Raw genomic sequence first — 22,882 nt, forward strand, 5'->3', positions numbered from 1 at the left:
GGAATCCAATAAAAAGATTACTGTATTTTTTGCTCTATAAGACTCATTTTTCCTCTCCTAAAAAGTAAGGGGAAATGCGTGTGCGTCTTATGGAGTGAACACAGGCTGCGCGGCTATCCCAGAGGCCAGAACAGCAAGAGGGATTGCTGCTTTCACTGCGCAGCGATTCCTCTTGCTGTTCTGGCTTCTAAGATTCAGAATAATTTTTTTCTTGTTTTCCTCCTCCAAAAACTAGGTGCGTCTTGTGGTCTGGTGCGTCTTATAGAGCGAAAAATACGGTATCTATATCTATACATATATGACATAGATATAGATAGTGCCATTGACTAATCCCAGCAGGATCTGAGATGGTCCCAGCATCTCTCAGGGTTCTTAGTCCCACCTCTCACTGGTCCCAAGCACAGCAAGGTACAAGTTTTCACACAACCAACAAACCTGGGAGGACCCCCACAGCTCCTGCCTCTCACAATATTGCAAACACAGAATCCTGCACGCAATTGGCTTTTTTATTTGTATGACTAGAGTTCTACTCCACCTCTTCTCCAAGCAGTTCAAGGAGGCATAAACATTTCTCCATTTTTATCTTCACAACCACCCTGTGAGGTAGGTCAGGCTGAGGGTAGGATTGGCCCACGGTTGCCCAGTGGGCTTTATGGCTCCGTGGGGATTTAAACCCTGGTCCCCCCCAAGTTTTGGATTAATGTTTGACCACTACACCAGGCTGGCTGAACTCAGTGTGCAGGCATTGCAGAGGGTTGGACTGGATGACCCTCGGTGTCCCTTCCAACTCTGCAATTCTGTGACTCTATGACATGGATAGGATTTTGCTATAAACTAGCAGAGGAAAGCAAGATTAGGATGGCTGCAAAAGAGGCATTCACAACCCAAAAAAACCTCGGAGGCAACTTGCTCCGGTTCTGCACCGCCACTTCCCCATGACCTAATTCAGAAGGGGTGGAAGAGGGCAGACTGCTCAACTGTTTCTTCCCACCACAGGGACAGAAGTCATTACCTCACGCCATCTGTGCTGAACAAAAGAGGAAGCGCCCCCTGACACAGCGGCGCCATCCTTGCCCACTGGAACTCCCCGCCACAAGACCCAGCAATGGGAAGCAGCTTGGCTGGAGCCCAAAGAGGGCTAAACAAATTCGTAAGAAGAGACCGCTAGATCTGGCCAGTGGGGGGCCATCTTAGTCCAGCATACAGCATCCTGTATACCTGTGGGATACCCGCAAGCTGCAACTCTCCCCTCCTGAAGTTTCCAGAAAATGGAATTTGAAAGCAACTTGAGGAAGAGGAGAAATCTGTCTCTGGGTCACTTAGCACACAAAAGAGGCTTCTACCTGCACATCTCTGGCTTGTGGGCTTCCGGGAACCATTTGGCCGGCTGCTGAGGGAAACAGATCTTTCACCTTGGAGGGGTTGGGGAATGAAAGCAGGGATATTTCCCAGCAGCTAACTGGCGCTGTGGGTTAAACCACTGAGCCTAGGGCTTGCCACTCAGAAGGTCGGCGGTTTGAATCCCTGCGACGGGGTGAGCTCCCATTGCTCGGTCCCTGCTCCTGCCAACCTAGCAGTTCGAAAGCACGTCAAAGTGCAAGTAGATAAATAGGTACCGCTCCAGCGGGAAGGTAAACAGTGTTTCCATGCGCTGCTCTGGTTCGCCAGAAGTGACTTAGTCCTGCTGGCCACATGACCCGGAAGCTGTACGCAGGCTCCCTCGGCCTGTAAAGCGAGATGAGCGCCGCAACCCCAGAGTCGGCCACGACTGGACCTAATGGTCAGGGGTCCCTTTACCTTTTTAACTTCACACCGGACAACAACACTAGCCCTGGAAGTCATTTCAGCAGCCAGCCAGCCAGCCAGGGAGGCTGCGAGAGCAAAACACGCTGCACAGCCTCTGCTGACTCACCTCTTCCAAGGGGGAGGGAGATATTTTTCCCTCCCCCACAGCCCACCCCCAGCCCTCCTGCCCACCAAGCAGCTACTTGCGCTGAGCGAGGGTGCGGGTGGCAGGGATTTGCGGGTGACAGGAGGCCTCCCGCACTCCAAATGGCAGAAGCGTTGCTGGGGGGGGGGGAGAGGAAGAGTGGGAGCGAAGTAGTCAGCCATCGACAGCACATTTGCAGAACGGCGGCAGTGAGGAAGCTATGCAAAGCGGCACAGGAAGAGAGAGCAAGGCTGGCGCATGCAAAGGAAGGCTCCCCGTCTTGACCCCCCCCCTCGCAGGCTGTCACTGCCACAAGTGTCACACGCTGGAAACCAGAAGACACCCCCCCCACTTGGCTGAAGCAGTTGCTGCTGCCACCGCCACCTTCCCAGCTTCCTCCCCAAAGAACAAGAGACCAGGGTGGTTCTAGTGTCAGAAAAACATTCTTAACTCATGGTGTGTTCCTTGTAAAAAAAGGAAGGATTTGGCTGAAGATGGCCCGCTGTGTAAGCCGCCTTTGAAATGCTCGAGGGCAAGGCAGATGCCAAGGCTACCCGCTTAGGAATGGCAGCAAAGGGCAGGAAGGGTCTTTTCTCTCTCCCACCCCCCATATCGTAAAGATCTGCCAAGCAAGGGCCGGGCTTCCGCAAGAACCAGAGATTCTCTGGAGATACCGTCAGATACGCCCATTTCCTTCACCAGAAACCTCGCCCTCAAGGTGAAGGAAGTCGCCTGCCTTGGCATGCACACTCAAACGCACTCGCTAAAAAGTCTTTCTACTAAGTGCTAAGGCAGGAACATGGGGCTGTGGCCCTGAGATGATCGCGCACTACAAGTTTCAGCATCATCTGTCACCCACACTGCCAGAGGCGGAAGGGAGTCGGGGTCCTACATGTGGAGAGCCACAATTTCCTCCATCCCCGGGGTAGAATCATGGAGTCGCAAGGGACCCTTAAAGGTCCTCTAGCCCAACCCCCTGCAAGGCAGGAATCTCAACTCATGCATCCAGTCCAACCCCACACTATTGCCAGTCCTGGTGACTACAGTTCCCAGAAGCTGCCACTTGACTTTGGGCGTCTTGGTGCCCCTGTTATTCCAGCTGTAATGACCCTCTTGTTTTATGGGCTGGGAATTTTTCATGGGCAGAGTTCAGGTCTGGCTCCTGGGCAAAAGTGATGGACGGCACAGCGACACCGGAAGGCAGGCTCCCGGCTCCCCTCGGCTTGCAGGCCCCATTCCAGCCCTAGCAAGGCCTCTTCGCTCACACACAGGCACACGGGAGAGATGGGGTCACCTGCCCACAGGAGCTGTGCAAGATTCTGCCACACCACTCAACAACCACCCCAAACACCACTTGACGTTCCAAAACGCAGCTGCAACCTAAGTGGGGGACAAGCGAAAGCCTTTGGAACTCCACGACACAAGAGTGCCATTTGAGTATCACCAGGAGAAGGGCGGGGAAATCCTGGTACTGAAAGAGCAGTGGAGTTGATGCGAGGACAAGATCCAGAAGCGCCCCAGGGTGCAGCTGTCCTCAGGAAGTGACTGGACCGGGGCAGGAGGGCCCAAATCCGACTCCCTGCCTAGCCCATTCTCACCTTGGCCTAGCTTGCAGGGAAGTTGTGTGAATAAAGAGGAGGCGCTGGGGAATCTGGATCTAGAAGCCCCCTTGGGGGGCAGTCGATCCCTCTCAGCCTCGCCTACCGCACAAGGTTGTTGTGGGGATTAAATGAGGGCAAAACCTGGGTTCGAATCCTCCACTCAGCACCTATGAAGCTCCCTGGGCACCAGTGCCTGCCTCTCAGCCTAACGGTCCAGCGGTTCTGAACCTGTGGGTCCCCAGATGTCATTGGACTACAACTCCCATCATCCCTTGCTAGCTAGGGGTGATGGGAGTTGTAGTCCAACCACATCTGGGGACCCACAGGTTGAGAAAGGCTGGACCCTACCTCGCAGGATTGTTGTGGGGGGGGAATAAATTACCATGGGGAGGAACCATGCACAGAACTTGGGGGGGGGGGGGAGATGCAATACCAGCACAATGCAATCAATCGATAATTTCGAAAGTGGGTGTTTGGGGAGGGCGTGGCCAAAAGAGGGGCGTGGCCGGAAAGATGAAGACCCCCTAAGGGAGGGGGGAGCTTCTCCACCTGTGGGCGTGGCCAAGGGTTGGTTGCTGGGAAACGAGGTGGGAAAGGGGGGGAGCGGGAAGGGGAGGAGCCAAGGGGCGGGGTCAGGGGAGGTGGGCGTGGCCGGTCTGCTCACCCGCCTGCGTGGTGTCGCTGAGGTCCCAGCGCCGGGCTGCTCCTCCGGGGAAGTGTCTGAGGCGCCGCCCGGCCAGGCTCAGGCTGCCCGAAGCCGCCGCTTCCTCCAAGGCCCGCTCGGGCCCAGGGAGCGGGCCGGGCCAGGAGGGGGAGGGCGGGGGCAGCGCGTCGGCCCCGCCCTCGCCCGCCGCCATCCCGCAGGCTCCGCTGTGCTCGCTGAGGCAGCCGCTGGCCGACTGAGAGCTCGCGGGCAGGAGCGGCGAGACCCCAGCCAAAGGGGGCGGGTCCCGAGGAGCCGCCTCGGCCTATGAGGAGCCGGCCACGCGGGGAGCCGCCAATCGCGGCGCGTCAGGCGGGGCGCAGCCGAAGCAGGCAACCAATGGCGTGGAAACGGGCCGTCGGGTTCTTCCTCCTTTCGCTCCAATCAAGGGCGCGGGCGGAGGAAGAAGTGAGGGGGCGGCTGTTGGCCAATGAGAAATCCGTGAAGGGCGCTGACTACCGCTTCGGCCAATCCCTTACCAAGGAGGCGGTTCCTAAGGCCACCACCCCCAGACTGAAAGCGCTCCGTGATTTTGCCTCGCGCCTGCCGCAGCCAATGGGATTCATAGAGGCAGGGCGTGAAACTATTGACCAATCATTGCGCAAGCAACGTGAATCCGGGCTTATCACAGCGCTCGAAAGGAGAGAGAGAGAAGGGCGGACCAATCAGCAAAGTGGCCACGCCCACCCGTACTTTTGGCGCCAACGGTTGAAAGACTGAGGCGGCGTGAGGTGACTGAGGCGGGGCAGGTCCTTTGACGGCCTTGGGGGTAAGAAGAGAGCGAAGAGTGGCAGCGAGGCGGACCAATCAGCAACTTCCCTCTGGAAGGGTGGGTGCTGAGAGTCTGAGGGAATAAGACGGAGGCCAATCAGATTCAGTCTCACCTCAGCAGAGACGGGCACTTAAAATTTGAATGGCAACGCAACTAACCAATCTGCACTGGGAAAAGGCGGGACGCGCTCTGACTGGCAGGCCGTTCTCCCAACGGGATGCCGGTCCGGTGGGGGGGGGAGAGAAGGGCGGGAAGCCCTCAGTGAATTACGGCCTGTCTCCCTTCTCTGGGCATGTGCAGAGTGCCTCCCTGTCCAATGATGTGAAGAAAGGGAGGCGCATCTAACAGCCCAACTCCTTTGAAGCCTAGAAGGAAACGCCTCTGGGCATGTGCAGAGTGCTGATGAACCTCAATGCAGCTGGGAGGCATTCTCAGATTTATTTTTATGCATTTCATATATATATATGCTGCTTCATTATGAATCTGGGACCTTGAGGCGTGTGCCCTGGCCTGAGGCCAGCCTTGGCCAAGGTGGCGCCCGCCAGGCGCTTGGGACTACAACTCCCGCCAGCCAGGAACGTGCCGGCTGGGAGTTGTAGTCCCAAAGAGCAGAGGGCGCCTTGTGCCCAGGAGAGAGGCTCCCAGGCAGCCCAGCAAGGAGACAGACCCATCTTCCTCTTTCGTGTATCAGGCGCCCAGCAGGGAAGAAGGAAGGAGGGATGCCTGGGTTGGGCGAAGATGCAGCCAGCCAGCCAGATATGGGGACGGAGGCCCAGAGGAAGGGGCTGCCAAGATCCAGCCCTGGAAAGCTGAGATTTGCAACAGGGAGCCCGTTCCTCAGCCGGTGTTTTTCTCTGCGTCTTGTTTCATGCTTTTTCTCGCTTGCAGGCAGGTTGGGACGGCGGCTGTCGCAAACGCAGGATCAGGCCCAAGTGGCCAGCATCCTGTTCAACCAGATGCCTCAATGGGGAAGCCCCCGAGCAGGATTCGAACGCAAGACAAGCCCTCTCCTGCAGTTCTCGGCAGCTGGTGTTCAGAGGTGCCTGGCCATCCTGGCTAGTAGCTATTGAGAGGCCTCTCCTCCCAACAAAGGTCCGTATAGTTAAAGCCATGGTTTTCCCAGTAGTGATGTATGGAAGGGAGAGCTGGACCATCAAGAAGGCTGGTCGCCGAAGAATGGATGCTTTTGAATTCTGGTGCTGGAGGAGACTCTGGAGAGTCCCATGGACTGCAAGAAGATCCAACCTCTCCATTCTGAGGGAAATCAGCCCTGAGTGCTCACTGGAAGGACAGATCCTGAAGCTGAGGCTCCAAGACTTTGGCCACCTCATGAGAAGAGAAGACTCCCTGGAAAAGACCCTGATGCTGGGAAAGATGGAGGGCGCAAGGAGAAGGGGACGACAGAGGACAAGATGGTGGGACAGTGTTCTCGAAGCTACAAACATGAGTTTGACCAAACTGCGGGAGGCAGTGGAAGACAGGAGGGCCTGGCGTGCTCTGGTCCAGGGGGCCACAAAGAGGCAGACACGACTAAACAACAACAACATGCTGGACCTCGGCAGGTATAAAGAGAGAGGCGAGGAAACCTTCCCTTCCCTAACCAGGTGCCCTCCCGATATTTTGCAGGAAAACTCATGCGCCGGCTGAGTTGCTGAAGGGATGCAGTTGTGACCCCTGCCGGTGAAAGGAGGCGTTGGGGAACTGGAGGACAGAGCGGGCTCTAGTGGGCCAAGGGCCTGGATGCCTGCCTTCTCTGGAATTGAGAGTGGAGACCTGTGGATTATTAGAACTAGGGGGCAAGATCTAGAATTCCCGAGTCCTCTGGAAGGGTAGGCTAGAAGCTCTTGACGCCAAGGTGCGCTCGGAGGGTGGAACGGCCAGCTGGCAGCATCAAACTTTGCATTTAGCCGCAATGTGTGTTTCCATGGTACGTTTAATCAATTTGGGCAGCTGTAAAAAAATGGGCATTACTTAAGGCCGCCTTCCCCCAACCTAGTGCCCTCCAGACATTTTTGGACTACAACCCCCAACAGCCTCAGATGGCTCAACCGTACGGTGCTGGAGCTCTTGGGAGTTGTAGTTCGAAACATCCAGAATGCACCAGGCATTGGGGGAAGGCTGGCCCAACCCTCCCAATACCTCTGCCTAGTCCTTCTACTCTCAGAATAAGTGGAATCAGAAGCAACTATGAGAGTAAAGCCAAACATTTCCCCTATATGCATTCAGAAGCCACTGACAACACCTCTCTTGGGTATCAGCTAGTTCTGGATGTTGCAAATGGAAAATAGGAGAAAGGACAGAACTGATACTGACCAATCCACCCTTTGTCACTCACCCCTTTCTGGGTGCATCGACGAAGCATCTCATTTAACATATATTAACAACGAGAGATGTCGCTATGACTCCAAGGAGAGAAAGTACCGGCCTTAACCCCCATAACTCGCTGCCCCTGAGCGGAGTAGCAGAACAGACTGTGGAGTGCTGGTATAAATCAGAGCTGTTAGCACGATCCCGGCCCTTCGGTGCATGCCTTGCCTGGTTTTTAATCCCAGGACCCGGTGGTACCTAGTGCACAGGTCATAAAGACAGTCCCAGATAGGTGCTGATGTCACAGTGCCCCAGTTACCAGGGGAACCCCTGTCTCTGTGAAGCCATCAGGACGGCCATTATCACATAGTGCCATGTCCCCCGGGGTGATTCACCTTGTGGGCAGAGGCATTCATAAGCCTTGGCCATGCTGGGCCCAGCAACAAGGGTGGGTCTGAGAGCTCACACCCACCGCGCAAGCGATGGCTGGGCGGGCAGACATGAGCGACAGGCGCATCGTCCGAAAATTCAGAAGGAGAAAGCTCCAGCGCTTCTCCCACATCTCTAGCATTGAGGAACCGCTTGGAGTGAGCATGCTATATTTTGGCTGCAGGGCAGGGCAGGCACCTGTGTGGGGATTTTTCCAAGAGTGGGAGGAGGAGGAAATGGTTCAGTGGTGCGGGGAGCTTTTTCCTTTCAGTTGACAAAATTGGGGATGCTGCTTCTTCCATTGCTTGATTGCATGTGCAAATTAATTTAAAATAAACTGTCTAGCCAAATCAGTAACCAAGCTACACAATATTTTCTTTAAACTTGGAGAAATCCGCACAAGATGACTACTTTGACAAGTCAGCGCTGTGACTCACCACGTTCTGAAAAATCTTTGAAAAGTGGGTTGGAAAAGATTTGTCACACACAAAAACCAAAAAAACCCCATCAACCCAGAAGAGTATTGTGGCAATTAATTACGGCGTAAGCTTTCATGGACTACTACAGAGTGCAAGTCACACTCTGGTCATGGCTGTGTCCCCAAGTCCAGGTCCAACGCAGCAAAGCAACTGCACGAAAACTTTGTGTTGCCTTTGCTATGTGAAAGAAGTGTCACATAAGTTGTTTCTAATGGGACAAAATAGCTTTTCAGCATCAAATGTGTAATTATCTTCAAGGGAGGGAGAAAAATCCCAGCTAGATGTTGATTTCTAACACAGGCTCCTGATGCCTCCTGGTGTGCAACCAGGGAAATGCACTTGCAAGGCTGACCACTATCTCTCGAGGCACTGCTGCTAACGTTCCTATTCCATCCACAAGGCAGATATAAATTATTATGAAACTGGTTTCACCTTGGTTGAATGAATCATAGTTTCCCTTGAAGTACCCTGGGCAATCATGGTTTTGGGCCGGTGCTGAGAATGCTTTGGCAGAGATTGTGAGTCAGTCCGCTCTTGGAATGCAAGACATGATATGACAGACGAAGCCCCTGGACCGGACAGAAGCTTGCCACTCTTTTCTGTGGGTGTGACAGCCAGAAATTCAACTGGGGGAGACATTTTTCTGACACTATGTCCATGTAGTGATGGGGAAGCTACACCTTGTGAAATTCTGCTGTGCAGTTTTTAAAGGCAAGGGATTCCTAGGGATAGCAAAACCTTTCTGCTTTGAATCTAAGCCCTGAAAGAGAAAAAAAGGATGACTCCTGGCTGCTCACACCATTGCCTCCCTCTCCATCCCCCTTCCCCTCCCCTCAGCAGCCCAAGAAGAAGCGGCGCAGCTCATCCACTGAGACCACAGAAGACAAGAAGGGCAGAGGAGATTCCATCTCTATCCAGGTCTTCCCTCCAGAACTGGTGAGTGAGGCTGCCTGGCTGTGGTTTAGGAGGTAGGGACAGCAAGATCATAAAAAGAGCCTGCTGGATCAGGCCAATGGCCCACCTGGTCAGCATCCTGTTCTCACAGTGGCCAACCAGATGGCCTTTATGAGAAACCCGCTAGCCAGACCTAAGCACAAGAGCAACTCCTCCCCTCCTGCGACCCTATGTGCCCGTGGACTGTCTCGCCAGAGTGGTGCATGCTCTGGTTATCTCAGGCTTGGACTGCTGCAATGCTCTCTATGTGGGGCTACCTTTGAAGGTGAGCCGGAAACTACAACTAATCCAGAATGTGGCAGCTAGACTGGTGACTGGGAGCAGCCGCCGAAACCATATAACACCGGTCTTGAAAGACTTACATTGGCTCCCAGTACATTTCCGAGCACAATTCAAAGTCTTGGTGCTGAACTTTAAAGCCCTAAACGGCCTCGGCCCAGTATATCTGAAGGAGCATATCCACCCCCATCGTTCAGCCCGGACACTGAGGTCCAGCGCCGAGGGTCTTCTCGCAGTTCCCTCATTATGAGAAGCCAAATTACAGGGAACCAGGCAGAGGGCCTTCTCGGTGGTGGCACCCGCCCTGTGGAACGCCCTCCCACCAGATGTCAAAGAGAACAACTACTACCAGACTTTTAAAGGCAGCCCTGTTTAGGGAAGCTTTTAATGTTTGTTGCATTACTGTATTTTAATATTGTGTTGGAAGCCGCCCAGAGTGGCTGGGGAAACCCAGCCAGATGGGCGGGGTATAAATAATTATTATTATAAATTATTATTTCCAGCAAGTGGAATTTGGAAGCATCGCTGTCTCCGACTGTGGAGGCAGAGCGAACAGCACACTAGTTCAGCGAATTGTTTGTGTGTGTGTGTGTGTGTGTGTGTGTGACACTCCCTGCGCTCACCTTGACTTGAGTCCCTCCTTCCCTCCAGCTGTACTACATTATCTCCTTCCTGCCTGTCAAGGATGTGGTGGCTCTGGGCCAGACCTGCCGGTACTTCTATGAGGTGTGCGACAGTGAGGGGGTCTGGCAGAGGATCTGCCGCCGCCTTTCTCCTCGCCTGCGGGACGAGAACTCTGGTGGCAGCCGGCCGTGGAAGAGATCGGCCATACTCAACTGTCAGTATACCTCAGTGGTGAAGCAGAGGGGGCGGGAGGAAGGGTGTGTGGTTTTTTTGCTGTGTGAGAAAAAGCTCTGCATCTGCCTGGGCTGGGGGCAGCTGAAGAGGGTTGTCCGATCCCGCAAAAGGGGATCCCACCCTGCCCCCATTCCCCAGGGAAGGGAGCAGTGTAGCTGTGGCAGCTCCTTCAGACAGACCCACTCCCTCTGCCCCTGGGGGGTCTCTCTGTCCCGCAGACACCAAGGGCTTGTACTTCCAGATGTTCAGCGGCCGCCGGCACTTTGTCAGCAAGACGGTTGCCCCGCTGCTCTCGCACGGCTACCGGAAGTTCTTGCCCACCAAGGACCACGTCTTCATCCTGGACTACAACGGCACCCTCTTCTTCCTCAAGAACGCCCTGGTCTCCTCCACCATGGGCCACATCCAGTGGCGCCGCGCCTGCCGCTACATGGTGCTCTGCCGCAGTGCCAAGGACGTAGGTGCCCGGGAGAGGAGTGAAACCCTGCGGTGTGGGGGGCGGGCTGCCTGTCCCCACTGCTTCCCAGAGGCCGGAGCAGGGCAGGATAGGACAGGCCAGAGCCATGGCCTGGCATCGTAACTGTGGGCAGAATGCAGCCCCAGTTGAGAGGGAGGAGGAGAAAGGAGACGGGCAGCCTAGGTCAGCTTCAGTTATTGCTGCCTGGATGCCTGCCTTGCACAGCTGCTTGAAGAAGCGCAGCTGACCCTCTGGCCCCTTGGCCCCTACCCATCTTAGAGGGAGCTGCAGCGGGTGGGGTTCAGAGAATGATTAATGCTACACTGGAGAAAGAGAAAGGTGCATCTGCCTTGAAGGAGACAGTGGTGGGCCAAATGCGGGCCAATAAAATTAAATCATGAAAAGGTGGAGGTGTTATGTTTTCAAGTCCAGGAGGACCATAGCATGGGGTCTCCTGGACCCAAGTCTGTCACTGAAGGCTCAGGTGGCTAGGAGAGCCAGCGTGGGGTAGTGGTTAGGAGCAGTAGACTCGTAATCTGGTGAGCCAGGTTCGCTTCCCCGCTCCTCCACATGCAGCTGCTGGGTGACCTTGGGCTAGTCACACTTCTCTGAAGTCTCTCAGCCCCACTCACCTCACAGAGTGTTTGTTGTGGGGGAGGAAGGGAAAGGAGAATCTGAGCCGCTTTGAGACTCCTTCGGGTAGTGATAAAGCGGGGTATCAAATCCAAACTCCTCCTCCTCCTCTTCTTCTTCTTCGATGTGAGTTCCACACTCTGGACACTTTCAGACCCTTTAGTACCACCTTTTAGGGAAAGGCGCCAGACAGTCCTGTGGCACCCTAGTTTCTTTCACCAGAAGCTGGTTGCCCCAGGGCTCTTTGTGAGAGGGGAGGGTCTTCTCTGCCACCCCTGAGTGCACAGCCCGGACTTCTTCCCCCTCTAGATCCCTGATCAGTTCCTGAAGCATCCCAGGATCTCCGGCCTCCTGACCCTGAGTGCCTCCTCCCTCCTCCTTCTTCTGCCTGCAGTTTGCCACAGACCCCCGGAGCGACACTGTGTACCGCAAGTACCTGTACGTGCTGGCCACCCGCGAACAGCCTGTTACGGCAGCCGTGGGGCGCAGCGAGGGCTCCAGCCCAGCCAGCAGCGGGCGCCTCTGCGACTGCGTGGAGGTCTACCTGCAATCCAGCGGGCAGCGGGTCTTCAAGATGACCTTTCACTTCTCCATGAAGTTCAAGCAGATTGTGCTGGTGGGGCAGGAGACGGAGAGGTCCCTCTTGCTCCTGACAGGTGAGCCTCTGCGGGGAGAGAGAGGGGGGGAGTATAAACACAGGAAAATAGAATAATAGATGCCAAATAAAACAATACAGAAGTAGAGTAAAAGGGGATATCTGGAGCCAAATGTATAGTGACAGAAATCCATACCAAAAATCAAACGTAATAAATTAATATCGCAAAGTTCCAAGTAACACAAATGGCTTTACATTTTCTGGTCCCTTATTACTCCAGTACATGAGACTCCATTTCTCAACAAATATATCATATTGTTGTCTGCCCTCTCTGGTTCTTACCATGTACAGTCGTCCCTTGCTTTTCAAACACCTTGCGACTCAAACGTTTTGGCTTCCGAACGCCACGAACCTGGAAGTGAGTGTTCCAGTTTGTGAATGTTTTTTGGAAGCCGAACATCTTCTGCAGCCAACTGGAAGCTGCGCCTTGGTTTTCAAACATTTTTGGAAGTCGAATGGGCTTCCGGAATGGATTCCGTTCTAGAACCAAGGTACGACTGTATCTGAGCTTAACTATACATACCACATCCCAGATTTTAGGTACCCATTCTCTCATGGACTGTATTCTCATTTTAATTCCAGCTTTGGGAAATAATAATTCTGGCAGCAGTTAACTGCTAACAGTGGCTGCAGTTTAACAAATGCTTCACACGCTGAGCCTCATTCTCACAGAGAGATTTGCTAAAGCAGCAGTTCCCAAACTATTTAGTTTAATTCAGCAAAACAACTTGATCCAGTGATGGTACCATTCTATTCTGCTTTGGTCATAATAGACCACACCTGGAATATTGTGTTCAGTTTAAGAAGGATGCTGACATGCTTGAAGGTGTGCAGAGGAGGGCGACCAAGATGATCAGGGGTCTGGAAACCCAGCCTGATGAGGAACGGACGAGGGAGTTGGGGATGTTTAGCCTGGGGAAGAGGGGACTGAGAGGAGACATGATAGTCCTAGGCCAGGGGTCAGCAACCCGCGGCTCCGGAGCCGCATGTGGCTCTTTTACACCTTTGCCGCGGCTCCGGGGCGGATACTAGCAAGGGGAGGAGGCGCATTGTGCGCCCCGACACTCCCCACTGTGGCGGGCGCTGTACTGGCTGTGACGTCGCATGGGGGCGGTGTGTGCGTTAGTCACGCACCGTCCCGACGTCACCTTCCCGCCCGCCTGCCCGCTACATTGTAAGGGGCGTGTACACTGGTCACTGCATTGAAAGGGGGCATGTACGCTGGTCACTGTTTTGAAGGGGAGTGAAGAACACACACACAAAAAAGGTAACTTGTTTATTTAACGTTTATTTCTATGAGGAGGAGTAATTCTGAGGGGTCAAACAAAGAAATAATAAAAAAGTGACAAAAAAGTTATTTTTATAATGACAAGTTTTGCGGCTCCCAGTTTTTTTTTCTTCGGAAACGGGTCCAAGTGGCTCTTTTTGTCTTAAAGGTTGCAGACCCCTGTCCTAGGCCGTATAGGGCTTTGCACGTGTGGAGGCAAGCGAATTCCGCAGTCACTTTTTGTGGGGTGTTTTGTTTCCCCCCACAGAGGAAGGGAAGATCTACAGTTTGGTGGTGAACGAGACCCAGCTGGACCAGCCGCGCTCCTACACTGTGCAGCTGGCTCTGCGCAAAGTCTCCAAGTGCCTCCCTCACATCTCTGTCCGCCACATGCACTCCAACCAGAGCAGCGCCGTCTACCTCACAGGTCAGCAGAAGGTGCCCTCCAGCCAGGCCAGTCTCTGCCCAGAGGCCGCCACAACCAATAGGGTCCAGAAACCAAGCCTTCTTCTTATTATTATTGATTACTTATGGCGAACGGTTGAGGGACCTGGGCATGTTTCACCTGGAGAGGACAAGAACCGAGAGGGGACAGGAGAGCTACCTTCAGGTATCTGGAGCGCTGTCACACAGAAGACGGAGCAAGCGTGCTTTCTGCTGCTCCGAAGCGAAGGACCTGGGCCTATAGATCCCAACAGGACAAGAAAGGAAATTCCAACTATTGAAGCTATTTGACAGTGGGGCAGATTGCCTTGGAGCCGGGTGGACTCTCCTTCCCTGGAGGTTTTTAAGCAGAGGTTGGGTGGCTTCCTGTCAGGGATTCTTGAGCTGCAATTCCGACATTGCTGGGGGGTTGGACTAGATGACCCTGCAGTGGGCTGTGCATGCTCCCAAACCTTGTGCCACTGCTATCACCATTGGCCATTCCTCTGTCTTCATGAAGAGGCCAGGGATCACACATGGCAATGTGGTCTCCCCCCGAGAGGGCGTACAGGTGATATCAGGAAGCCCAAACTGAGCTGAGAGAAGGCTGAGAAGTGGGGGTTTTGGGGGGGTGTTAGGTGGAATCAGGGATTTGGGTGGCGCTGTGGGTTAAACCACAGAGCCTAGGACTTGCTGATCAGAAGGTCGGCGGTTTGAATCCCCACGACGGGGTGAGCTCCCGTTGCTCGGTCCCTGCTCCTGCCCACCTAGCAGTTCGAAAGCACATCAAAGTGCAAGTAGATAAATAGGTACCGCTCCGGCAGGAAGGTAAATGGTGTTTCCGTGCGCTGCTCTGGTTCGCCAGAAGCGCCTGAGTCATGCTAGTCACATGACCCGGAAGCTGTACACCGGCTCCCTCAACCAATAAGGCGAGATGAGCTCTGCAACCCCAGAGTCGGCCACGACTGGACCTAATGTTCAGGGGTCCCTTTACCTTAGGTGGAACCACCTGAGCTGCAAGCGGAAGGAACCGGGGGTGGGGAGGCTTTGGTTGGAGAAGGAGGGATCATAGAATCAATCATAGAATCATAGAGTTGGAAGAGACCACAAGGGCCATCGAGTCCAACCCCCTGCCAAGCAGGAAACACCATCAGAGCACTCCTGACATATGGTTGTCAAGCCTCTGCTTAAAGACCTCCAAAGTAGGAGACTCCACCACACTCCTTGGCAGCAAATTCCACTGTCGAACAGCTCTTACTGTCAGGAAGTTCTTCCTAATGTTGAGGTGGAATCTTCTTTCTTGTAGTTTGGATCCATTGCTCCGTGTCCGCTTCTCTGGAGCAGCAGAAAACAACCTTTCTCCCTCCTCTATGTGACATCCTTTTATATATTTGAACATGGCTATCATATCACCCCTTAACCTCCTCTGCTCCAGGCTAAACATGCCCAGCTCCCTCAGCCGTTCCTCATAAGGCATCGTTTCCAGGCCTTTGACCATTTTGGTTGCCCTCCTCTGGACACGTTCCAGTTTGTCAGTGTCCTTCTTGAATTGTGGTGCCCAGAACTGGACACAGTACTCCAGGTGTGGTCTGACCAGAGCAGAATACAGTGGCACTATTACTTCCCTTGATCTAGATGCTATACTCCTATTGATGCAGCCCAGAATTGCATTGGCTTTTTTAGCTGCCGCTAACTGTAAGGGAGGCCTTACAGTTATTCATTCCTGTAGCCCCTATTTCAGCACTGAGAAGGGGAAGCTGCATCAGAGGCAGTTTAGAACAGTGTTTCCCAACCTTTTTTTGGCAAAGGCACACTTGTTTCATGAAAAAAATCTCGAGGCACACCACCATTACAGCCCCGTGACGTCAGCGCGCAGCGTCACGCCGGGAGGGACATGAATTGCTAGCAAATTACATAATCACCTCCTTGAGGGCTGGCTCATCTTCTCCGAAGGCAGAACCCCATTAATTAACAGCACAGACTCACACCATAGCCAAGACGAGGGGGGAAAACCTCAGTCATGCACATGTGGGGGCTAAATGAGGACGAAGACCGGGCAGAGAGCAGGGTTCAAATCACCCCACCTGGCCAGGACAATCCCTGGTGCTCCCTTGGGCCACTCGCCTGACCCACCTCGCAGGGCTGTTGTTGCGAGGATAACACGGGGAGAACCACGCGCGCCCCCGGGAGCTCCTTGGAGGAGAAAGCGGGCGATGAATGCAATGCACGAAATATATGAGAGGCGACCAGGTTTTGCAGGTGAGGGGCCCCCGCCAGCCTCCGCTTCCAACACCCAGCGCAATGACGCCGAAGTTTCCCCCCGGGCTTGGCTCGGGGAGCAGCGCTTCTCCCCCCGGCTCCCCTTCGCCCTCCCGGCTCTCTCTGCCGCCCACTGGGGACCCCCCTCACCTGCCAAGTCCGGAGCGCCGGTGGAAGTTGCATGCATGCATGCACGGCGCCGCGTTGCCATTGCATTGCACTGCACTCCATGCAACGCCTGCACGCATGCATTGCCTTGCATGCCCGCCAAGGGGTCTCCCCGCGGTCCGATGCGTCACCTCCGGCGCGGATGCAGCATTGCAAAAATAAAAAACCCCTGACGCAGCCCTACCTGGGGGGCAGCCTCCGCCGCTCCGCCTCCGCGGGGATCCCCGGGCTCCATCCTGCCGTCTGATCTCCGCGGGGGCGCAGGCAGGCTGCACGGGGTCTGCGCGGAAGAGCCCCTGCCCGCCCGGCCGCCGCCGCCACGCTCATTCCATGGCCGGGAGAAGAGCGCTTCAAACAAAACGCCTGGCCCGCCAGGCCACGCTGGGAAACGTAGTTTGCGCACCCCGCGCGGGCGCGGAGCCCAAGGGCGAGGGGACTATGGATCCCAGCAGCCCCCGCGCCGGGGACGGAGGGGGAGAGGCCGGGTGCAGGGATGGAGGGACGGGTGGGCGAGCGAGTGAGTGAGTGGCAGCCGCCAAGCCTTGGCCGAGAGCCAGGAAGGGCCTCCCCGGAGGAGGAGGGAGGCGCAGAGCGGGAGGGAGGGAACCCCAGGGGTCATCTAGTGACGGCGCCCCAATCGAAAATTTGACTTAAAAAAAAAATCTTTCGAATTTTTTAATTTTTCCCGCGGCACACCAAGCAACATCTCGCGGCACACTAGTGTGCCGCGGAACAGTGGTTGGGAAACACTGGTTTAGAAGGACCACAGATGAGAGTGGGAGAAGGCGGCAGTGGGGTGGTGGGGTGATAAGAGCCAAGTCTGCCTGAGTAAGTGGGGCTTAAGAGGAGAGTAGCAGGAGGGCACCGTCCTGAAAGCCAGGAGCAGGAGCTTGAACCCAGTGCAAAATGCCACGGGCAGCCACTGCAGTGGGGAGCCCCCCACCCTCACAACCCCAACCTCCTTGCCTGGGATAGTTGGATTCTGCTCTGGGGGAGCCCTTCTGCCTCTGTGCAGGGCCAGGGTTCGGCCAGCAACGATCTTGCGTCTCCTCCACAGACGAGGGCACCGTCTACTTTGAGGTCCACTCGCCCGGTGTTTACCGCGACCTCTTTGGCACCCTCCATGCGTTCGACCCGCTGGATCAGCAGATGCCCCTGGCCCTCTCCCTCCCGGCTAAGGTAACCCAGAGGTGGGGCTCTCTCCTGCTCCCCGCCCTCCCCTCTTCCACCAGGGGAGGACTTACTCGTCTTCTTCTTCTTAGTGACTTAACAACCATCCAAACAGACAGACAGGAAAAAAGCCCACCTAGATTCAGTTGCATGCCACCCTAATCTCTGAGCGGTGCGAGATTCCAGGGGTTCCCGGTGCTTATCCAGGGTCCGTGTTTCCTTTTGGAAACGAGGCACAGCGGAGACTGCGGTGTCTTTAGGATATACGTTTATTTAGAAATATATACATGAGCCTATGATGGAGGGGTTCACAGCAAGAGGGTCTTGTAGCCAATGACATTGGATTCAAGCAGACATCAGGCCTTGATCTCAAAAGCTGCTCTGACTCGCCTGCTTGCTGCTTTGTCTCTCTGCCACACGACTCTTGCCCCTTCTCTACGCTTGCCGCATTGCTTCTCACCTCTCTCCACTAAGCTCTGGTTTCATCTGCTGAGGGACCCATTTGCCATCTCAAACGGACTCCTTTCAGTCCTTTTGTTCTCTTAATGGCCCATCGCCCAGGCAGTCCCTCAACACAGGAGGAGAGCCTGGCTTAATTAGCTGTTAGCATATGCTGGATCAAGTAATTAGAAGTGCCTGGCATGCGGCTTAACACCCCAAGTCTTAAAAGAGTCTGACACTTGCTAGGTCCAGAGATGAAAGTGGTCTGACACCAACAAACAAATCTTCACCTGGTGCCAAAACGTTTGCTGGAAACCACAGAAGGAGAAAGTGTTATTGTGCTCAAGTCCTGATTGCGAGTTTCCCATTGAAGCATCTGGTTGGCCACTGTGAGAACAGGAGGCTGGATTAGGCAGGCCAGTGGTCTGATGTAGCAAGCCTTTCTTAGGCTCTTAGGGAGAGGGAACCGCACTCTGCATGTGCTCAGGAGCACCTGTTGATGAATATCATGTGTTTCAAGGAGCACTGGTGACAAGATTCAGGCTGAATATGATGGGAGTCCTACTTGAGATTAATCCCCGTGTCCTCGCTCAGGCCTTAGGTGTGGGTCAGACTCTCTCCCTTCCCCTCTCCCGCTTTGTGGCAGGTCCTCAGCTGTGCCCTTGGCTACAACCACCTGGGGCTAGTGGACGAGTTTGGGCGGATCTTCATGCAAGGAAATAACCGCTATGGCCAGCTAGGCACAGGCGACAAGATAGACCGTGGGGAGCCTGCCCAGGTGAGAGGAGAGCAGACCATCCTTGGCGGGGTGGGGACCCTCAGAGCTCCAGGAAGCTTCTGAGCCCTTGCAGTGTCCTAGTGGCCATTACTAATTTGGGTCACCTGGCATTTTGGTCTGGGCCGAACCACCTTTATGGGCCGTGTCAAGCTCAAATCAGGCATTGTGGCACAGAGTAGGAAGGTTGTCCCTTTTCAGCCTTGAGTCCCCTTCATGGGAGGTTTTTGGCGACCACCTGCCGGGGATTGTCTAGCTGGGATTCCTGCATTGCCAGGAGTCAGGCTGGATAGCACTTGGGGGTCTCTTCCAACTCTACAATTCTGTGGTTCCAGGCCCATTTCACCTGAGCCTCTGCCAGCAACAGGAAACCTCCCTCCAGCAATCATGGTGATGGCTGTGTATCCTCAGCCACGCTCTGATGCTGCTGTGCTCCCCGTTGCAGGTGCACTACCTCAAGTGCCCCATCGACCTCTGCTGCGGCCTCAACCACACGCTGGTGCTGAGCCAGAGCGGAGACTTCAGCAAGGACCTGATGGGCTGCGGCTGCGGAGCTGGAGGGCGCCTGCCCGGGTGGCCCAAAGGCAGCGCCTCTTTCGTCCGGCTGCACACCAAGGTGAGGGGGGGAGAGGTGGGGTGAGGCCAAAATGTGGGAAGGCAGGACCTGGGGGGTGGGCTGGGTGGGCTGCATAGCCCGTGGGTGTCTGCCGTGAAGTCTAGTCATTCCAGGCCATCTCTCCTGCCCGCTTCCTGTGTTATCCTCCGATCTTTTCTCCGTACGTGGGTATTTTAGTGCGGCAGCACCTACACTCTGGAACTCCCTGCCTCTTGACATCACTGTGCCGAGAACATTTTTGTTTTGACAAGCCCACCCAGGCATGTAGAATGCCAATTTATTTGCAGGATCCACAAAACTGCTTCAAAACCCTGGGTGTGGTTTTATCTCCTAATCCTCAGCGTCAGGGCTGGAGGGAGGGTCCTAATAATAATAATAATAATAATAATAATAATAATAATAATAATAATTTATTTATACCCCACCCATCTGGCTGAGTTTCCCCAGCCACTCTGGGTGGCTCCCAGTCGAATGTTAAAAACAATACAGAATTAAATATGAAAAACTTCCCTAAACAGGGCTGCCTTCAGATGTCTTCTAAAAGTCTGGTAGTTGTTTTTCTCTTTGACATCTGAAGGGAGGGTGTTCCACAGGGCGGGCGCCACCACCGAGAAGGCCCTCTGCCTGGTTCCCTGTAACTTGACTTCTCGCAGTGAGGGAACCACCAGAAGGCCCTCAGCGCTGGACCTCAGTGTCCGGGCTGAATGATGGGGGTGGAGACGCTTCTTCAGGTATACAGGACCAAGGCCATTTAGGGCTTTAAAGGTCAGCACCAACACTTTGAATTGTGCTCAGAAACGTCCCAACATCCCCATGGCATCCTCCTGAGTGCAGAAGGTTGTGTGCTGCCTCCTGTCCCCACCCCCTAGGTGGCTTTAAAAGACAAATCCATGGTGGAGGAGGAGAAGCCCTATGCGGCCCAAGACCCACGTACCTACGGGACCGCCTCTCCTGGTATGCCCCGCGGAGGACCTTAAGGTCCACAAATGACAACACCTTGGAAGTCGCAAGGTGGTTAGATTGGTCTCAACTAGGGCCAGGGCATTTTCAGTACTGGTCCCGACTTGGTGGAACACTCTGTCCCAAGAGACTAGGACCCTGCGGGACTTGACATCTTTCCGCAGGGCCTGCAAGACAGAGCTGTTCCGCCTGGCCTTTGGTTTGGACTTGGTCTGACCCTTATGTTTCCCTCCCCTTGTGGTCTTGATCTATGGGCTACTATTAAAATGAGGCTGCATTTTAAATTACATTTTAACCTGTATTTTAAATTGGGTTTTTTATTTTCTTCCCCCACCCCCTCTTTCCCCCCTATTATGTTTTTACTGTGATTTTATTGGTGTTAGCTACCCTGAGCCTGGCTCTGGCCGGGGAGGGCGGGGTATAAATAAAATTTATTATTATTATTATTATTATTATTATTATTATTATTATTATTATTAAGGCTCCTAGCAAGGAGGGCTATTTGTTCTGCCTCCACAGTCAGAGGCAGCCGTGCCTTTGAATCCCAGTTGCTGGAAACCCTGGGAGGGGAGAGGGCTCTTGGGTTCGGATCCTGCTTGCTCATTTCCCACAGGCCTCTGGTTGGCCACTGTGAGAACAGGATGCGGGCCTAGATGGGCCATTGGCCTGATCCGGCAGGGCTCTCCTTACATCCGTCTCCCCTTTGCAGGTGCCGCCCTGTGCCCGCCGCATCTGCTCCACCCGCGAGTGCCTCTACATGCTGTCCAGCCACGACATTGAGGAGGTCCCCGCCTACCGCGAGCTGCCGGCCAGCAAGGCAGGGGTGGCGCCGAGCGACACGGAGGCCATGGCCGCCCGGGCGTGCGAGGAGTACCTGAGCCAGCTGCACAAGTGCCCGACGCTGGAGGGGCGCATGGCCAAGATGAAGGAAGCCGTCGGCAGCATGCCCCTCATGACCTTCCAGAAGGACTTCTTCTGGGAGGCTCTGGACATGATCCAGCGGGCGGCGGAAATCCAGGAAGCCCCTGCGCCCAGCTAGCTGTTGCCGGCCGCGGCTCCCTCTCACCCCGCCCCTCCTGTCACCCCACCCCACCCATTAGACGCATCATGGATCATGATTAACCGATAGAGAAGACTTCAGACTGAACAATTGGGCGTAAATAAAGCACAAGACCTAACGCAGCCTCCCCTGGACCGTGCTGGGGTAAGTGATGAAACGGCATCCTTGGAGGAGCCCGGAAGGGGCCGCACGTGATGCGCGTACGCAGATGTGCACGTTGCCGACTTCGTAAGGTTCTTCAAATCTGTGGTAGGGCTGGGAAAGCTTTGGGAAAGGGCAACTCGCCTATGGGAAAAGGTTGCGGCGTTTGGGAATTTTGAGTTTGGAGGAAGAGGCGACATGATAGAAGTTTTGAGTGTCGTGGAGAAAGCAGGTGGGCAGAGTTGGAGGCGTTGATGCTTCTGAGGACCAGTTTCTTGCTGGAAACCACAGGAGGGGAGAGCGTTGGTCTTGTGCTCGGATCCTGCTTCCCATAAGGGGCATCTGTTTGGCCACTGTGAGAACAGGAGGCTGGACTAGATGGGCCCACTTTGGCCTGATCCAGCAGACTCTTCTTATGTCCATTTCTTTGGGAGGAAAAAAGGCTCAGGAGTAAACCTGACACAAATCCAGAGTGGAGTCCCTAAGGCAGTTGGACGGTGCCTGGTACACCTCCTTGCGGCAACTCCTGTAGCCAGACTGGTGCCCAGTGTCTTGCTCTGCTTTCCTTTAGACCACACCAGCAAGGCTGAGAGGGGTCTTGTCATCTGGGCAGCCCAGGACCCCCAGAACTGCTTCTAACGCAATTTGACTTGCCAACAACAACGCAGGTGGTGTTGAAATCTTGCCAGACTCTGGGTGTGGGTTTCACAACTGGCCTCAGGCATTCTGGCTGATGGCTTCCCGCATCATCCCTGCCCCAGATTCTCCAGTATCAGTTCCTCAGTCGAATAAGAACAAAGATAACTGAGGAAAACTTCACCAGGAGCGGAGAGAAAACTTCACCAGGAGCAGAGCAGCCACTCGGTGGCTTCAGGGCATCGCCAGGCAATGGGGGCACAGTCTCACATGCTCTATCGACCTACAGGGGCTGTTGCGCCACGTCTCTCACCCAGGGAACAAAGGTCACCTCAACCCCCCCCCTTCCCCCGCAGAACTGCCCTCTGCTCTGTGGACAAAGTCTGCTGGCAGACCGGTGCCCAGGGACACACGCAGACGCAGGCATTGATGGAGAGCGACCAATCTTTCCAGGTCAAAGTTCCCAGCGTGCACTGGGGGAGGGGAGGGTGCAGAGGTGCCTGGGATGAAGCTGCTGTCACAGAAGCCGTCGTGGGGCCTTCTCCTCTCTGAGAAGGGCCCTTTGAGGCTGCTGGATGTAGGGGGCCAAGTGTGGGAGTCCCGGGGGTCCCGTTGTCCACTGTTTGCAGTGCACATTCCCCTGCTAGGCAGCCCCTCGGCCTCCTTTGTGCTGCTTTTCAGGAGAGAGATGTGGTGCAGCCGGGCAAGGGAAGCTATTGATCAGTCCCGGTGGCTGTATTTCAGTCACACACTGCTGTTTCCAGAGCCTCCTGGCCTAGATTGGGGTCTGATGTTCCCTAAGTGGGAAAACGTTTCGATTTCTGAAAGAGACTTCGGAGGTTTAGCGTGGGGGAGCAGGGGCTCCTGACTAGGACATCCGAGAGGCCACAAGACTCCCAGGGTTAACCC

At 54.8% G+C, this 22,882-nt stretch overlaps 2 protein-coding genes across 10 annotated transcripts in view; one reads left to right on the top strand and one right to left on the bottom strand.

Annotated features, from left to right (window-relative positions):
- The window catches only part of LRCH4 (leucine rich repeats and calponin homology domain containing 4), a 72,725-nt gene extending 65,205 nt beyond the window's left edge, over positions 1–7,520 (bottom strand). The window contains exon 1 of one of the 3 annotated variants that reach the window (XM_083472635.1): positions 4,196–4,426. In XM_083472635.1, coding sequence (XP_083328761.1) covers positions 4,196–4,388 — 193 coding nt within the window. In that variant the 5' untranslated portion in view covers positions 4,389–4,426. Of the gene's footprint in view, positions 1–4,195; positions 4,438–7,341 lie in introns of those variants that run through there. The other 2 variants (XM_083472636.1, XM_083472637.1) reach the window with 2 other exon arrangements.
- On the top strand, positions 5,688–21,314 carry FBXO24 (F-box protein 24). 7 transcript variants are annotated; one of them, XM_083472674.1, is made up of 10 exons: positions 5,688–6,933; positions 9,059–9,157; positions 10,106–10,292; positions 10,531–10,769; positions 11,797–12,058; positions 13,593–13,751; positions 17,232–17,353; positions 18,432–18,563; positions 19,006–19,176; positions 20,846–21,314. In XM_083472674.1, the coding sequence occupies exons 1-10, from the start codon at positions 6,919–6,921 to the stop codon at positions 21,173–21,175; spliced, it is 1,716 nt and encodes a 571-aa protein (XP_083328800.1). In that variant the 5' UTR covers positions 5,688–6,918; the 3' UTR covers positions 21,176–21,314. The 7 variants fall into 7 exon arrangements, with proteins under 7 accessions (XP_083328800.1, XP_083328795.1, XP_083328801.1 ...); XM_083472669.1 differs by having other exon boundaries at positions 5,887–6,568; XM_083472675.1 differs by having other exon boundaries at positions 6,594–6,933; positions 9,062–9,157.
- Positions 21,315–22,882: the final 1,568 nt, after the last annotated feature.

The sequence above is a fragment of the Podarcis liolepis genome (genome assembly GCF_965112155.1).
Source record: "Podarcis liolepis genome assembly, chromosome: 13".
Taxonomy (NCBI): domain Eukaryota; kingdom Metazoa; phylum Chordata; class Lepidosauria; order Squamata; family Lacertidae; genus Podarcis; species Podarcis liolepis.

Coding starts and splice junctions, on each gene's coding strand:
- FBXO24 (XM_083472669.1), top strand. CDS start 6,419: ATGGTGGGACAGTGTTCTCGAAGCTACAAACATGAGTTTGACCAAACT. Junction 9,158..10,105: donor AGGTCTTCCCTCCAGAACTG/GTGAGTGAGGCT, acceptor CCTTCCCTCCAG/CTGTACTACATTATCTCCTT. Junction 18,564..19,005: donor ACCGTGGGGAGCCTGCCCAG/GTGAGAGGAGAG, acceptor TCCCCGTTGCAG/GTGCACTACCTCAAGTGCCC.